Source organism: Mastigoproctus giganteus, chromosome 12 (genome assembly GCF_048544385.1).
Source record: "Mastigoproctus giganteus isolate SK-2022 chromosome 12, ASM4854438v1, whole genome shotgun sequence".
Classification (NCBI taxonomy): Eukaryota; Metazoa; Arthropoda; class Arachnida; order Uropygi; family Thelyphonidae; genus Mastigoproctus; species Mastigoproctus giganteus.
In genome coordinates, this window is record NC_143586.1 from 176,706,480 (window position 1) to 176,724,640 (window position 18,161).

General features: G+C 36.8%; 1 protein-coding gene across 2 annotated transcripts in view; it reads left to right on the top strand.

Annotated features, from left to right (window-relative positions):
• Positions 1-18,161, top strand: part of LOC150077616 (membralin) — a 280,598-nt gene that overhangs the window by 243,203 nt on the left and 19,234 nt on the right. For both annotated transcript variants that reach the window (XM_090385657.1, XM_090385658.1), the window contains exon 10: positions 4,049-4,148. In XM_090385657.1, the coding sequence (XP_090241783.1) occupies positions 4,049-4,148 (100 nt within the window). The remainder of the gene's footprint in view (positions 1-4,048; positions 4,149-18,161) is intronic.

Genomic DNA, 18,161 nt, shown 5'->3' on the forward strand with positions numbered 1-18,161 from the left:
TTGGCAAATCATAAGATGGAAGTTTATCCAGTTTGCTCTCTGATGATTCATACCGTCAGAGAGAAAACTGGATAAGCTTCCAGAGATGGCTCTGAGTTTTCTAACTTCTCCACTAATGCTGGTGTTCCCCAAGGTTCAGTTCTTTCTCTCACTCTTGTATATTAATGACATTCTTTCATTGACTGGAAATTCTAGTCATAATTTTACTGATAATAGCACATTGCATTCCACCTTCCAGTTTGAGAAACCTTTCCCTGCACACAGCTTCACTTTTTGAATATCCATTACAAATTCATTAAATGCTGATCTTCAGGTAAGTCTTGAATGGGACAAATGTAACTTGGTTGTCTTTGTCCCACATCACAAATATTGGTTCCTATTCATCTAAAAAAAACTGGGTTTCCTCTTTTGCTCTTGCCATTGCTTTTCATTCAAACAGCTATTCACTCCTACCATGCAACATACCACTCTAAATTTTTCCTGCCATGTAATGTTGTTCCTACATCTGGGGTGGTTCCCCATAACTTCTCCCAGGATTGTAGACTCCATTTAAAAGAGCACAGTTAGGTAAAGTAATAATCTATCTTTTACAAAGTCTCTCTGTTTCAGAGACATTTATTTCAGAGACAATTACAGAAACCAATTCAGAAGAATTTGTTTCTGTAATTCCCACTCTCTCTTCCAAACCATTGAATACTTGCCACAACCAATCAGCATTCTTTTACAGTCCAGCTTCACATTCACAGAACTAACTTTTCTTATTCCTCGTTTATTCCTTCAACTTACATTTTCTGGAGCAACCTCCCTCTACACATATTTCGTGAAAATTTACAATCTATAGAAATTCAAGTGTAACGTCAACAAGTGTCTTCTTTCATTTTGTTGACCTTCAACCCACCCATGGCACTAAGTACTCTAGATTTTAAGTGTTGTAACTAGAAAAAGTGGGACCCCCAATGTAAAGTGTAGTGTGGCCCTTCCCTGAAAATATTTTTGGTAAAAATAAAAAAATCCTTAAAAATTGCCCGGGAAGCAGCAGCAGCTAACCTGATACCATTTCTCCTCATTTCACCTCTATTCACTGCAGTTTTGCTTGTGCTATGCAGCTAGCTAACGATAAACATGCTTTTTGTGAAAAAAATTATTGTTCATAGACGTAGTAAATTTTATCATAAACATAACTTAAAAAAACTTGCTTACTCAATTAATTTTTTTTCTGTTTTGCACAGTGGCTTCCTTTCAGTCGTGGGCCCCAGTGCACTGCATCTGCATAGTTACGCCACTGGGGTTTAAGTACCTTTCCTGTTTGTTGATATTCATAATAAAAAAAAAAAAAATTAGAATCCAACTTTTATTTTTTGTCTAAAAAGAGCAGTAGGGTCTTTCCTAGAAATAGGGAGCAGCAGTAATCAAGCTCAAGTCATGTATCAGAATTTAAGATCTAGGTTATCTCTTTGTGCAAAGTATATAGACCTCCATTTATAATATTCTCATCCCAGAAAATTAAAGCTAATCCTCTCATAACCTGTATAAGCTTGCATCTAGCATCATATGCCTCTGCTAATGCTAATCCACCCACACCAAGTAATTTTTTTTTAAATTTATGTTTAGATTTATTTTTCTTGAGCAAAAAATTACAAAACTTCGAGGAGTCATTTCTGACTTAACTTAAAATCTCTTACTTTTACTACATTTTGAACTTATTAAGTTAGTTACTTAGTGGGTAAAAAGGAACAAGTTATATCAAAAATTATTGTGAATAAGAAGTTAGTTTAATTGTTACTTGGTTAACTTTTGGTAGGTGAATGATATGAATCATGGTTTGTTTTTCTGTTTTTTTGATGGATTGCAAGCCAACCAACTTAATTTAATAATTATGTCCAGTGATCTCTTAAAATGCTGTTATAATACTATTAAAATACTGTTCCCTCATGTAATTTATTGTATCATATTGTGAACTCATTGTGGAATAATATTTTAACTGACTTGAAGTTTGGGGGGATATGTTAATACTGGTGCTTGTGTTGCTTAATTGAATCTGCATGTGTGCTATCACAAAAAAAATTGCATCACATGGTTCATTATTGACTATAATGTTGGTCTAATTGTTGCCTTAAAAACAATTATAATGGAGTTGTAAAACAATTAAAATAAAGTTGTTTGATACAGCCCCAAAGGTGGCCAGAGCCACCTTTGGGCTGTATCAAATTATAAAAAGAAATTTATTTGAGAATAAAATACTGAGGTAAGCATGCCATATCTACATTTATATATTTATTTATTATTTTTATTAACATTCTTAGCAAAGCTTATTATCTTAGTACTCACCTCTAGATCCGTATTGGTTAGGGTTAAATTTACATAAAGGAAAGTAATTTTTAATAGATTAATTAATTTAAAAACATGTCTCTAGGAAGAGGAAGTGCACCACCTTTTCCTGGTTGTCATTTATAAAATTATATGAAGAAGATTTGCGTGCTTAAAAACCAAGAGCTGGACAAGAAGCTTTCAATGTCGTCATCATCAATTGGTGAATGACATGAGTTGTAAGTGTTGATTTATAGTATCGTAGTACCCGGGTTGCATTACATTAAACATGTGGAAATTTGATTTGTGTGAGCTGCCATGTGATAGATTCATGGGTAATTTAGTGTTTAAAATTTCATATGATCTATTTTGGCAGCACCATTCTATAGCTAGGGCTTCATACTGCAATATCTTATAATTCGATTTAAGTTTAATTAGTGTAATTGCATTATCTATTAATGGATCATGATTAAAAGAGTGTACGTGCTGACTGAGTTCAGTTCCTGGTTGGTCTGATTTGAAACTATTATAATGATAGTATGCGTGTTGGCTGTTCTGGAAGTTCCTATTTTGTGATGGTGCTACCTATGTAGCATGCATTACATCCAGATTGGCATTTTATAAGGTATACCTGGAACTGAACTCAGTCAGCACGTACACTCTTTTAATCATGATCCATTAATAGATAATGCAATTACACTAATTAAACTTAAAATGAATTATAAAATATTGCAGTACGAAGCCCTAGCTATAGAATGGTTCTGCCAAAATAGATCATACTAACTTTTAAACACTAAATTACCCACCAATCTATCACCAATATGGCAGCTTACACAAATAAAATTTCCATGTGTTTAACATAATGCATCCTGGGTACTATGATACTATAAATCAACACTTGCAACTCATATCATTCACCAACTGATGACGACGACATCGAAAGCTTCTCGTCCAGCTCTTGGTTTTTCAACACGCAAATCTTTTTCATATAATTTTATAAATGACAACCAGGAAAAAGTGGTGCACTTCTTCTTCCTAGAGACATGTTTTTAAATTAATTAATCTATTAAAAATTACTTTCCTTTATGTAAATTTAACCCTAACCAATATGGATCTAGAGGTGAGTACTAAGATAATAAGCTTTACTAAGACTCTTAATAGATAATCAACAGTACTTCAAGCTTTCAGCTGTAAAATTAGTCATTATTATTTTTTTAAAATCCTACTGTGTCATGAAGCACCACAAGACAGTTTACTCATACAAAAAGTGACCAACTGTCTTTATGACTAACTGATATACTTGTTAATTCTTGTTTGCATTTTTTGTATTGCTCTACATTGTCCTTTAAATTGCTGTTTATGAATGCTTATTATGGAGAATTTTTTAATAATATTTATAGACATCACTTTATAAATTCTCTGTTTAGAACTCTTAAACATAATGTTAAGCATTACTTGAAATATCGTATAAACTGTTCCAGAAATTTGTTAATTGTAACACAGCTAAATTTTGCAAAAAGAAATGCCATAAAGATTGTCATTGGCAAGCAGTAAAGATAATTATTTTCTAACCATACTTATTATGTTAATCATGTTTTAATTGAGGTTGCATCCAGATCAGTATAATTGGAGTAGAACTATTGTTGTTGTCGACACAGTAAGATAGAAAAATGTTTTCAATACTTATGAAGGGGGAATCCATATCGGTTCCTAAAGAATTTTTTTTTTTTTTTTGCCTTAGGTTTTTTTTCTTGTACCATTTTGCTTTCTATGCTTATGACTATCGTTTCAATGGGCAGTATAGTGGTTTGGCATTGATAACCTCCTGGTTCTTCATACAGGTATGTTCCCTAATGCCCAATTATTATTTATTTAATATACCAGTTATAAAATGTAGATATAACAAGTTTATAGATTTAATTTGAAGAACTCTTCCTTTAAATAAGGAAGAGTTCTTCAAAAAGTGTATTTTATTAGAAAAAAATTCATATTTTTAACAAGTAAAATAAACTGAAAAGTACAGTTGGGTCTCCATATTCATGGGATCTGTATTTGCGGATTACTGTTTTTGCATTGGCAATTGCGAAATTTATCATACTAAAAATTTGGCTGCTGCTCACTGCATTCACCCTGAGTGATGGTGGGCACGTGCGTCTTCAGTCTCACAGTGAGCATCATTCGAGTAGGATGGCTTGTGACCTTTGTGTGCTTTGTGTCTGTGTTAGGCTACTTGTGTTTAAAATATTATTGTGCTCAGGTGAATACCCATGGGTTCTAAATGAAGTGCATCTAGTGAAGGACAAAAGCCTAAAAGGGCCAAGAAAATGATGACTTTGAACAAGAAAGTGCAGATTCTAGATAAATGTCAAGAAGGGCTCACGTATACACGGCTGTAAGGTGCATGTTTGGTATCAACAAAAGTACTGTACAATACATAAGGAAACAAGAAACTGAGATCAGAGGCAGTGCAGTGGAGTTCTTACTGCTAAATAAGTGGCTTGTACATGATAAAGTGATGTTAAAAATGGAGAATGCACTGTTCATTTGGATCAAAGGAAAGCCAGCACAAGAAAAACTTGCCCGTGAACTTTGGTATGGTTTCCGCTAAGGCCCTCATTCTTTACATCAGATTTAAGCAGCAAATCACTTTCACTGCCTGCAAAAGCTGAAGCTAGCAAAGGTTCCAGAAATTCAAGAGGCGTTATTCACTCTGTAACTTGAAGATTATGAGAGTCTGCTTCAGCTGGTCACGAGGCTGCTAAGGCCTACCCTGCGCAACTCAAGAAGCTTATTGAAGAGAAGGGATATAAACCTGAACAGTTTTTCAATGCCGATGAGATGGCATTATTCTGGAATAAGATACCTCAGCACACCTATATAGCCATCGAAGAAAAGAAGGTGGCCCCAGGATTCAAGGCGGCACGAGATCGGGTTATGCTGCTAGTTTGCAGCAATGAACCTGGCTTAATTTTCCCTACACAGAACCCAAGAGCTCTTAGAGGACATAACAAGAATATACTGCCTGTGTACTGGATGTGAAACACAAAAGCCTAGATGATGAACCTCTTCCTGAACTGGTTCCACCACTGCTTCATCCCCGAAGTCAAGGAATACTTGGAGGAAAAGGGGCTTCCATTTAAAGACCTCCACATGCTGGATAATGCCTCAGGACACCCAAGTGATGCACAAGACTATGCAGATGTAGATGTGGTCTTTCTATTCCTTAACGCTACCTCCTTTATCCAGACACTCGACCAGGTGGTAAACAAGGCCTTTAAGGCCAACTACACAAAGAAATATATGGACTGAATTGTTGAGGCCATGGACAGCGATGACAACCTCAACGTTATTGAGTTTTGGAAGGCTTACAGTCTCTTCCTAATAAAACACATGCTGGTAGACATCAAGGACAAGTCTGTAAATGCCTGTTGGAACTTGTGGGTTGAGGTTGTGCGTGACTTTAGTTCAAATGAACTACAAACCATTCCAGATGAATGGCTCAAGAAAACCATCACAAAAATAAAGGAGTTTGGCAGGAGAATGTGGGGTATAGGTTTCGGGGACTTAGGAAGAGGACATCAACGATTTAATTGATTGACAGCCAACAACACTAGCGGATGATGAATTTGAGGAGCTTGTTTGTTCCAAGGACGAGGTTGAGGAAGAACCATGCCAAGCAGTGTGTGATGCCAAACGCCTAGCAGGCTTCTTCTACGAATATGACACAACATGATTCATGCAATGAAGTTCAAGGAAAGCCTCAATGATATTTTAACACCATACACAGCCATATTCAACGAGTTCAAACAAAAGAGGAAGCGGCTTCCCATCGCAATGTTCCTGAAAAGGACAACTTCTACATCAACGCCTAAAACTCCTCGTACCCCCCGAACCAGAAGTCTTGATGTCAGGCAAGTGTGCTTCTTCTCCAGCCTCTGAGACCCCTACTACTGAGGAGTACTGAATCCTGTGGTGAATACCCTGGTACATGCCTTGTTTTTAACTATATAATAAAGTTTTGATACAGTACTATAACATTTTAGAACCACATTTCAAAAATATTATTGTAAAACACAATTAAAACCTTTTAAACATGTTTAAACATTACTTGTAAATGGTTGCGTAAGTGTTTAGGCATACGCAGAAAACATCTGGAGCTATTTGGGTGTGAGTACAGATTTTCACGGGAAGTGTTGACAGGTGAACCCCCACGAATATGGAGACCTGACTGTACGATAATTTTAAATTTTACTTTGAATAAATTATAGATTTATCTAGAAACTTAGTTGTATTATACTTGAAGGCAAAATTGGTGGTGGAATTGCCAGTGGTGATTTTTATGTAAGTATAGCCTTTTGCTTGCATTCATTTTCACATGTATACCAAGCTTTCTTGCTAGCTGTTGGAAAGACATTTCCTTGATGCAGTGTATTGGTTTGATGAGAGTGCAAGGAATTAAATTCAAAACTCAACATGCCTAATGGCATGATTGAGTTGCTGAAGAAGCAAGTTGATGCCATAGAGCGGGAGTGGCCAACAAGTCGATCGTGGCTTTAATTTTGGTTGTTCGCATCACGATGAATTTTAAATATATATACAAAATAAATTAGTCAAAATCTAAATGTTATTATTATGCACATCTGCTAGGCTTGTCTAGTGAAAATCCACCAGTTACGTTGTGGAGAGCATAGTGTGTGTGTCGAATTCTTATTTAGCTTACTTTAATACCCTTTGATTTAAAATAAATACATCGAAAAAAAGTAAAACTTATCATTTTCATCAAGAGTGGGAACTAGAATACATTTTTTGTAATGATAAAAGAAAAATGTTGTTGTTTGATTTGCAGTGTTTTGTTGGTTATACCCAAAAAAGAAAATTTAGAAAGGCACTTCAACACACTCCATGGTAAATACCAATCAATTTTCTGCCTAATAGTGACCTTAGAAAAAATTAAAAGAACTTAAAATCAAATTATTCGCACAACAAAATTTCTTCATGACACCTAATATACAATCTAAAGCAGTAACTACAGCATCATTTAAAGTGAGTCATCTTCTTGCAAAAAAATGCAAACCATTTTCTAATGGTCAATTCATCAAAGACTCATTTTTAGAAATAACAGATTCTCTTTTTGAAAATTTTAAGAACAAAAATTAAATTAAAAGTGCTCTTCAAGATAGTAGTAGTAGTGGCATGTGATGCAAGAAAGCAAGTGTGTGAGCTTATGCAGCATCAGCCAAAAAAAAAAAAAAATCACACCATTCCCTCCAAATGCCTGTCCAGTTCCTCCTTAAATTTCTATAACTTATCAACTTCCACAACGACAGATGGAAGTTTGTTCCAGCAATTAACCACCCACTGGCTAAAGGCAAGTTTCTGCACATCTATTCTACATCTGTCTTTTCTTAATTTGAATTTATGCCCCTTTAGGTTCGTAATCTGAACAAGTGGAAGGATCCCACCAGAATTCAGCATGCTCAACCCATTCAAGGTCTTATACACCTCAATCAGATTACTGCGCAGGTGCATAGTCTCCAGCCACTGTATTTTTTTGAACTTTAAGCCTTTCTTGGTAAGAGGATCCCTTCATTCCCCTCACCAATCTTGTTGACCTTCTCTGTACACGCTCAAGCAAATCTACATCCTTCCTAAAATGAGGCCTCCAGACCTGTACGCAGTACTCAAGACATGGCTTGACCATTGTCTTATACAGAGGGATAATCACCTCCTTTTCCCTGCTAGCAAAATTCCTATATATCATTGACAAAACCCCATGAGCTGCCCTGGCAGCTTGTCTGCATTGCTCAGAAAACTTCATATCTGACTGCACAATTGTTCCCAAGTCTTTTTCCATTTTCTATCACCTTAAGTGTAGTACCACACAGTTGGTATGTTTCTCTGGGGTTACTTCTACCCATATGCAGTACTTTGCATTTGTCAAGGTTAAACTTCAGTTGCCACTTCTTAGCCCATCTGCTCAAATTATCTAGATCCTGTTGCAGTAGCACACTGCCATTACTGTCATTAACAACCCTGCCAACCTTTGTATCATCTGCAAACTTCGACACTAAGCCTGATATCATCAGCCATTTTCAATCCACTGCAGGATGAAGGCCTCTCCAGCAACTTTCCAGTTCCTTCTGTTTTGAGCACTGGCCATCCATTTACTACTCAAAGACTCATGAATTTCATCTATCCATCTCCGCCTTTGTCTTCCAGGTTTTCTTCTAGCTCCTCTTGGGTACCATTCTGTTATTTTCTTAGTCCATCTGTCATCATGTCTTCGAACTATGTGTCCTGCCCAAGACCATTTTATTTCTTTAGTTTTGATAAGAATGTCCTTTACTTGAGTTTGCTGCCTAATCCATGTGTTTCTCTTCTTATCTAACAGTCTGATTCCCAATATAATTCATTCCATTCTTTGCTGTGTAGTTCTTAGCTTCTCTTCCATTCTTTTGGTGAGTGCCCAAGTTTCACTTCCATAAGTCATGGTGGGGAGTATACATTAGCATTAGCATTAGCATTAGCATTAGCAGAGGCATATGATGCAAGAAAGCAAGCTTACTCAGCATCAGCCAAAAAAAAAAAAAAAAAAAAAAAAAAAAAAACACCCACTCCCATTTCACCCCTCCGTTCGTTCGAAATACCTGTCCAGTTGAGCTTTAAATTTGTTTAGGCTATCAACTTCAACAACAAGTGATGGAAGTCGGTTCCACCAACCAACCACCCGCTGGCCAAAGGCAAATTTCCGCACATCTATCCGACATCCGTCCTTCCTCAATTTGAATTTATGCCCTCTGAGGTGATTATTCTGAGAAAGATGAAGAATCCCATTGGCATTGAGCATGCTCAAACCATTCAAAGCCTTATACACCTCTATCAGATCACCTCGCCGGTGCCTAGTCTCCAGACTCTGTAATTTGCAAAACTTAAGCCTTTCTTCGTAAGAGCAACCCTTTGTTCCATTTACTAATCTTGTTGCCCTTCTCTGTACCCGTTCCAGCAGCTCTACATCCTTCTTGAAATGAGGCCTCCAGACCTGTATACAGTACTCAAGATGTGGCCTTACCATTGCCTTATACAAGGGAATAATCACCTCCTTATCCCTGCTAGAAAAATTCCTGTATATCATTGACAAGACACCATGCGCTACTCTTGCAGCTCGTCTGCACTGCTCAGAGAACTTCATATCTGCCTGCACAATTACCCCCAGGTCCTTTTCATTCTCCACCACTGTCAGTGTAGTACCGCAGAGTTGATACGTTGCTCTGGGGTTACTGTTTCCCATATGCAGCACTTTACATTTGTCGATGTTAAACCTCATTTGCCACCTCTCAGCCCATCTGTTCAACCTTTCCAGATCCTGTTGCAGCAGCATAGCGTCAGTATTGTCCTTAACGACCCTGCCAACCTTTGTATCATCTGCAAACTTGGACATTAAACTTGATATCCCATCATCAATATCATTCATAAACACCGAAAACAACAACGGACCCAACACTGAACCTTGAGGAACTCCACTAATAACATTAGTCCACGTTGAGCAGTGTCCATTGATTACCACTCTCTGTCTTCTGCCACTCAACCATCCCCTTATCCATAGCAGCAATTTGCCTCCAATGCCACACTGCTCCAATTTGTGCAGCAGTCTTCCATGTGCAACAGTATCAAAAGCCTTTCTAAGATCCAAATATATAATATCAAAGTTATTCCCTGCATCCAGTTCTTTTGTGACTACATCATAGTATCCAATCAAATTGGTCAGGCAAGACCTGCCCTTAACAAAACCATGCTGCGTCTGAGCTATAACTGAATTCTTGTCTAGATGATCCTGCAGTGCTTCTTTAACCAGTGCCTCCATTAATTTACCTGGAACAGAAGTTAAACTAACAGGTCTATAATTACTTGTGTCAGCCTTTGATCCTCCTTTGTGAATTGGGGTTACATTTGCACATCTCCAGTCTATGGGCACCTCCCCTGAGTCCAAAGAAGCTCTCATAATTATGGCTAGGGGTTTGCATACTTCCTTTGCTGCCTCCTTTAATATAACTGGATAGATCCCATCCACCCCAGGTGCCTTTTTTATGTTTATCCTCAACAATCTCTCCTCCACTTTCCTCTCAGTTATTACAAAATCATACAGCTCACTGCCAATGTTTACTTTACCTACATCATTCTCCTTCCTGAATAACTCCTCATGCGTGAATGTAGATGCAAAATACTCGTTTAGATTGTTAGCCACCTGAGCAGGATCCTCAACTGTTGAACCATCAATATCCAGTGGACCAATCTGATTCATCCCTTTCCTTTTCGAGTTCAAGTATGTAAAAAACTCTTTTCTGTTTTTCTTTGCATCCTTTGCCAAGGATTTTTCATAGTCTGCCTTTGCCTGCCTAATCTCCTTTGTGACTTGGTTACAGACCAACTTATATCTATCATAGGCTTCCATGTCACCCATTAATTTGTATGTATCCCATGCATTTTTCTTCTCTGCCACATGTCTCATTAGCTCATCTGACAACCATTTAGGCCTAAACCTTGAACAATATTTCTTAGTTGGTATGTAAAGCCTGGTAGCCTCCAAGATTAGTTCCTTGAATGCTTCCCATTTTGAGTTTGCTGTTGGTAACATCATCAGTTGGTCCCACTGTATAGAATTTAAATACTGTCTCAGACCATCATAGTCGCCTTTACGAAAACAAAAACCCTTCCCTTTACCTCTGATGGTAGTTACCTCCTTGAGTAAATCCCACTTCAACACACTGTGATCACTGCCACCTAGTGGTTCATTTATCTGCAGGTTCTTAATGCATGAAGAATCACTACTGATAATCAGATCAAGAGTATTGCTCCCTCTTGTTGCCTCACGAACATGCTGATGTAGAAAACAATCATCCAATAAATCCACAAAAGCCTTGCTAGTGTGCGAGTGACCAACCCACAAATTCCAGTCAATATCTGGGAAATTAAAGTCCCCCATTATAAGACTCTCAGATTTACTGGCCCACTCTATTTCCCTGTACAATATCTTATTATACTCATCAGAGTCATTAGGCCTATAGCACACTCCTACTCTCAATTTTGATTTCCCTATGCTTATGTCGCACCAAACTGACTCGACACTGCCCTGTCCATCGATGTCGACATTGGTTCATTATTTTACGTTTCAGACAAACTGGGATATTGCTCTTCAGTATGTGACTATATTTCCTGAATGCTATCCATCCAAAATTTATTCTTCTCTTGACTTCCAGCCATTTATCATTATTACAGCTAATAACTTGTCCCAGATAAGTATATGACTCCACCTTTTCAATTACTGCTCCTTCAATCATTATTTCCCTTTCCGTGGCATACTTGTTCATCATTACTTTTGTTTTAGCCATATTCATCTTTAGTCCAGAATCCTTACTAACTGTGCATAACTGATTAAGATTTTCCTGTAATTCTTTGGGATCGTGGCTTATGAGCACAATGTCATCTGCAAATCGCAAATGGTTTAGGTACTCTCCGTTCACATTGACTCCTTTCTGCGACCAGTCTAATCTTCTGAAAGCTTCCTCAAGGGCAGCAGTAAACAGCTTCGGAGATATTGTGTCTCCTTGTCGAACTCCTTTCTCGATTTTAAATTTGCTACTGTCTTTGTCTAGTCTAATAAAGGATGTAGCACACTCTCATATACCTTCATATACCTCATAATCTCATATACCTCATAAGCCTGATATACCTTCATCAATATCATTGATAAATATACAAAACAACAGAGGACCCAACACCGAACCCTGTGGGACTCCACTAATAACATTAGTCCACGAAGAGCAGCACCCATTAATTACCACCCTCTTTCTTCTCCCACTCAACCATCCTTTTATCCAGTATTTTGAGATCTGCAATTATCTCAAAATACTGTGATGCAACGCATCGAAAAAATGAGTAAAAATGTGAGCGAAAAATGAGTAAAACTGTGTGCTCATATTGCTAATTGTGTGGCCTTTTCTTTACAACTGGATGAATCTACAAACATCAGTGATACAGCTCAATTGCTTGTTTTCATTCGTATGATTTTCAATGATTCTGCCACTAGAAAAGTTTGGTATGGTTTTTTTAAAAGAAAGAACTAGAGGTCTTGATATATTTAACACATTCAAAAATTTTATTGAAAAAAATTAAATTACCACTATTTAAGCTCGTATCAATAACAACAGATGGAGTAAAGCAATGAGGGGCATCTTAACAGATTCATTGCATTGTGCCAAAAGGATGATGAATTCCCAGATTTTTTCAGTTACCACTATCATCCACCAACAAGCATTAGCCAGAAAAACATTTTGCTTATTGGAGGCTTGAAGTGGTGAAACCCATGTTTAGTTTCTATAGCAAAGTTTCTGGCAACCCCCCATACTTCTCCTTCAACCCATGCACGTTACTAGGTACTATAGGTTTTGATACCTTTCTTGTTTGGGGTTTTTGTTAAAAAAAAAAAGATTAAATACTAAAGGCATTATGGACATAGCTTTCGAAATCATGAATTCCCTCAGAGGACAATTTCTTCAAAGGAGACATTTCAAAATGCAACTCGATGAAAATGAACCAGATCTGATATTACACACAGATGTGAAGTGGCTGAGTCAGAGTAAGTTTCTACAGAGATTTCGAAATTTGCTGAATGAAATTAAAAAAATATCGTTGATCAAAGGGGAGGTGATTATCAGCATCTACAAGATACGGAGTGGTTGTATTATCTGCCTTTTTTTTGTCAGATTTTGCCAGTAAATTAAAGTGATCTGCATTTGGAATTACAAGGAAAAAATAAAAATGTGGGTGACATGATTAGTAGTATTTCTCCATATAAAATATCAATTTTTGGCAATGGCTAAGGATCTCAAAGAAAAAAAATTCTCTCATTTTGCAAATATGCAAGATCATTTGCAAAAATATTATTTTTTATTATTATCATTATTAGCCGTATGGTGCAAGGAAGCCTGAGGCTTATGCTGCATGAGCCAAAAAAATTTTGTGAGTTACCCTGAGAGAGAGAGAGAAAAAGAAGGAAATCATCAAGAAAAAGAAGAATGATGATATCCGGCTCAGGACTCTGGGTGTGCCAAGTCCATACCCACCAGATATGAAATCCTGTTTTTGAATTTATTAGTGAAAAATATGTTTCTGAAATTGAGAAAGTTGTGGATGATTTTGAAACCAGATTTGGTAATTTTAAAACAATTGAAGACATTGTTCAATATATTTCTTATCCTTTTAATGTTGACTTTGATACGAAACAAATTTCAGAAAAATCACTGAGATTTTTCACATGGAGAAAATATTACTTGAAAATGAAATTGTTACATTGCGAAATGATATCTTGCTAAAAGCCAGATCATCAGAAAAAGACTTTTGGAAATATGTTTGCCGAGAGAAGTACCGAAATGTAAAAAAATGCAGTGAACTTTTAAATTCCTGTTTTTGTTCCACATATCTATGTGAATCGACCTTTTCTTATTTGAAACAAACAAACACGAAGAATCACTGTTCTCTTGCAGACAGAAGATTCTTTACTGTTGGCCTTATCACTGTATCCCCCAATTTTGAAAGCTTGGCAGATGAGATGAAGACTCAAACTTCACGTAAATTAAAAATTTAAAATGAGAATTCTGAATTGTATTTAATTTTAAAATTTATAAACAGCAATTTTCAATATGTGTTGATTAACCGTTTTAACCATGTGCAATGAAATTCTTGAGATGGTAGATCACGGCACATTTTGAAGAAAAAAAATAGATTGCATCACAAATTAAGTTGACCACCCCTACCATAGAGCAAATTCAGTCTGGAGGTTCATCAGAGATTCAAGTATCTGATGTTATGTAGCTGACATGATCCCGAATCTAGCCCAGGAAAAGAATCCATTGGTTCCACAGGAGGTAGTCACACAATTGGGACACAATTTTAATGGAGATATGGAGTATATTATGTAAGAAAGATAGATTGCATAGAACCAGAGTATGTCTGGTGGGAGCAAAAATTGATGATGTAACAGTTTTTTAGCTTGTAATGGAATTAGTGGGTGCATGGTAATACATGTAGGCACTAATGATCTAAAGCTTAAATGAATTAATATATATTGGTCATGAAATATAAGATCATGTTGAAAAAATGTGTCACAAGATTAGGACCTGTTTGAAATTCACTACGTCATGACAGGAGGGATTTTGTGATGAAATCCTTGTGGATTAACTCTAGGCCTTGGGGAATCTTCAAGGCTGATTGCAGGAATTTTTCTCAGCATGGCCTTAGTCATGTATTTATTTAAACAGAGGATATGCAAGGATTTTTACTAAAGCCATTGAAGATATATTAAAGGTTTAGGGAAACATAGTTTGTGGGGAGGATTAGGGTTATCGGACAATTAACGATCTTGGTAAAACACCTCCCGCCATTCCAAACATGCTCCCTTCAATGCCTCCTGTGGTCTTACATCAAAAGGATGTTAGAAGGATTTTGACGAATCTTGATGCTAAGAAAGCTCCAGGTCCCAATGGTATTTCTCCACTTGTTCTCAAAACCTGTGCTCCTGAACTTACTAATGTTCTTTGCCGCCTTTTTTCACTTTCTTATTCTAAAGGTGTTTTTCCTTCTGCTTGGAAATTTGCTCATATCCAGCCAGTTCCTAAAAAGGGTGACAAATCCCTCCCATCCAATTATCGTCCCATTGCAATTACTTCTACTCTTTCTAAAGTAATGGAGAAATCAATTAACCGCCAACTCTTAAACTACCTAGAAACCTTCCGTCTGATCAACGATCGCCAGTATAGATTCCGTCAGTGTCGATCCACTGGTGATATTGTGGCTTATGTTACCCATTTATGGACTAATTCAATGGAAAAAGTTCGGTGAAACACAAGCAGTTGCTCTTGACATCTCAAACTCTTTCGATCGTGTTTGGCATAAAGGTCTTCTAAACAAGCTTCCATCTTATGGTTTGCCAACTATTTTTTGTAATTTGTTATCCAGTTCTCTCTGATCACTCACTGAGGGTGATGGTAGATGGCTCTCTGTCTTCTAACTTCTCCACTAATGCCGGTGTCCCCCAAGGTTCAGTTCTTTCCCCCACTCTTTTCTTCTTGCATATTAATGACCTTCTTCCATTGACTGGAAATCCTATCCATAGTTTTGCCGATGATAGCACATTGCATTCCACTTTCCATTTTGAAAAACTTTGTCCTGCTCAATCAGCTTCAACTTCTCGAAAATCTGCTACCAAATTGTAATTAAATGCTTAAATGCCAATCTCCAGGTAATTCTCCAGTGGGGCAAAGACAACTTAGTTGATTTCAATCCTTCTAAAACTCAGTCTTATCTTATATCTCGCAAAAAGGATTCTTCTGCTCCTATGCTCATCTTTGGTGACACTCCGATTTCTAGGCAAAATGATATATCTCTATTGGGGATTACCCTGACTTCTAATCTCTCTTGGCACAAGCACATCAGAAATACTGCTTCCTCTGCATCTAAAAAACTTGGTTTTCTCTTTCGTTATCGGCATTACTTTTCTTCCAAACAGCTGCTCACTCTTTACAAATTGCAAATCCGCTCTACCATAGCATATAATGAGAACTTTGTCACTCAATTCAGCCATGGAGAGATTGTGCATGGTTCATGAGGTAGAATTTTTCTCAGCGGTCAGTGTATTTTAATAGGAGAGGCTGATTATAGAGGGATGGGATACAATTAAAAAGAAAGGGTGCAAGAATATTTGCTGATACTATCGAGAGTGTGTTAGATGGGTTGGAAAACTGCTATCTTGGGGGGTTAATACACAGACTAATAAATTAAAATAGCCACAAGCAGAAGTAAAAGTGATTATTTCACCATTTCTGTTTGAACATGCAGTAGCTGGGAGAGCAAAGTGCCAGGAATTTCAAGGCCAGCTATGGGTCATCATGGAACAAGGAAATATGTGGGCTGTATTAGGGTAACTAAGAGTAAGTACAGGCGCATGTATATTTTCATGTATATTAATGCTAGGAGCATAGTAAATAAATCTGAAGAATTTGAAGTGGTGTTCAAGAGATGAAGTGCAGATGTGGGATGTTCACTCTTTACAAATTGCAAATCCACTCTACCATGGAATATTGTTCCCACATCTGGGGTGGTGCCCCAAAACCTGTCTCAGGCTTCTTGATTCCATTCAGAAGAGGGTAGTTAGGTTAATTAATGATTCATCTCTAACAGAGTCTCTCCACTCGCTGTCTGACAGACTTACTGTTTCTGCTGCATGCTTCTTCTACAGATACTTCCGTGGGCACTGTTCTTCTGAATTGGCTTCTATAATTCCCGCTCTCTCTTTCAAACAATCCAAACATGTGCCGCCACTAGCCAACATCCATTTACTGTCCAACTTCAAACTCACCGAACCAACTTTTCATCTTCCTCATTTATTCATTCAACTGCCGTTTTCTGGAATAACCTTCCTTCGTACTGAAAATTACAGTATCAACAAATATCAAAAAATAATCAACAAATATCTTATTTCGTCTTCTCAACCTCAAACCCAAGCACGGTACTAAGTACTATAGCAACGGTTTTCAACCTTTTTTTAATAACGGCACCCCTAAGTAATTTATTTTATTTTGCGGCAACGCTGCTCAATATATATATATATATGTTATATTATATTTATTACAATAATATAATTATAAAAATTACATTTCATAATACAAATTATATATATATATATATATATATACAGTATATAATTTTATTCTTTATATAGAGGTACTAAGTAAACGTCTATTATAGATCACCACAAAATTAAAAAGATAATGTACACCTTTTTATAATGAAATAAACATATAAATTAAAAATAATAAGTTTAAGTAACTTAAACCCAAATTACATGGCACCCCAGGAATGTTGTTGTTGCAGAACCCCGGTTGAAAACCACTCTACTATAGGTTCCAATACCTCTCGTGTTTGGGGTTTACATTAAAAAAAAAAAAAAAAAAAAATTAGCTCAAGTCAGTGGCATGGAGAAAATATTTATGTGCAGCTTAAGTTGAACCCATGCAATTTTTGTTTTTCCCTTTCAATTTTTAAGGTAAATTAATTACTTGAAAAATTGAAAGGGAAAGTGTAATAAAAACAAAATCCATCAACAATCAAAGATCATGTGGCAAAACACGTTTAGTTAATTATAAGGAGTGCATCAGGGTTGTCAAAAGCAATAAAATACAAAACTTAATTTGTCTGTTTAGTAATGTCAGGGGTATTGTGCATTAGAGTCGCCGGAGACTACATGGTGACTGTGCCACTATGTAGTATGAGTGATACCCCTGAATTCACTATGATGTCCATCATACCATCTGAGGTTATGATGGGCATCATGGTGAAATGCAATAATAGTTTCATTTTAAGGGTACAGCACTGAAATGGTGTTCACAGATTGCCCACTGGACTGAAATGTCTGATAATTCTATGAGGCATCTGGATCAGCTTGTGACTGGAGGGAGTCCAAGTAGTCCTAGCATCAGTGAGGCCAGCCATGTTATGTTGTCAAGGAGCTGGGTACATTCTTTCTTTGTGTGGACCATATCCAAAAATTTAATAATATATGTTCCCACCTGCACTTTATCCACTGAATGAATCATGTATAGTCACACTAATAGGTCAAACTTATTTGTGAGAAGGTCTAAATCTCCCGAACACTTCATCACTGACTGAAGAACCCTGTGAGGTTGGGAGTTGGATGCATAGTAATTTCTTGCTTTCACCGACCAAGTGAAAAGTACTTAATTACTAAGCAAGAGCGTACACACAGTAACGCAAAGAACTGACACTAGACACAAATATTCAAG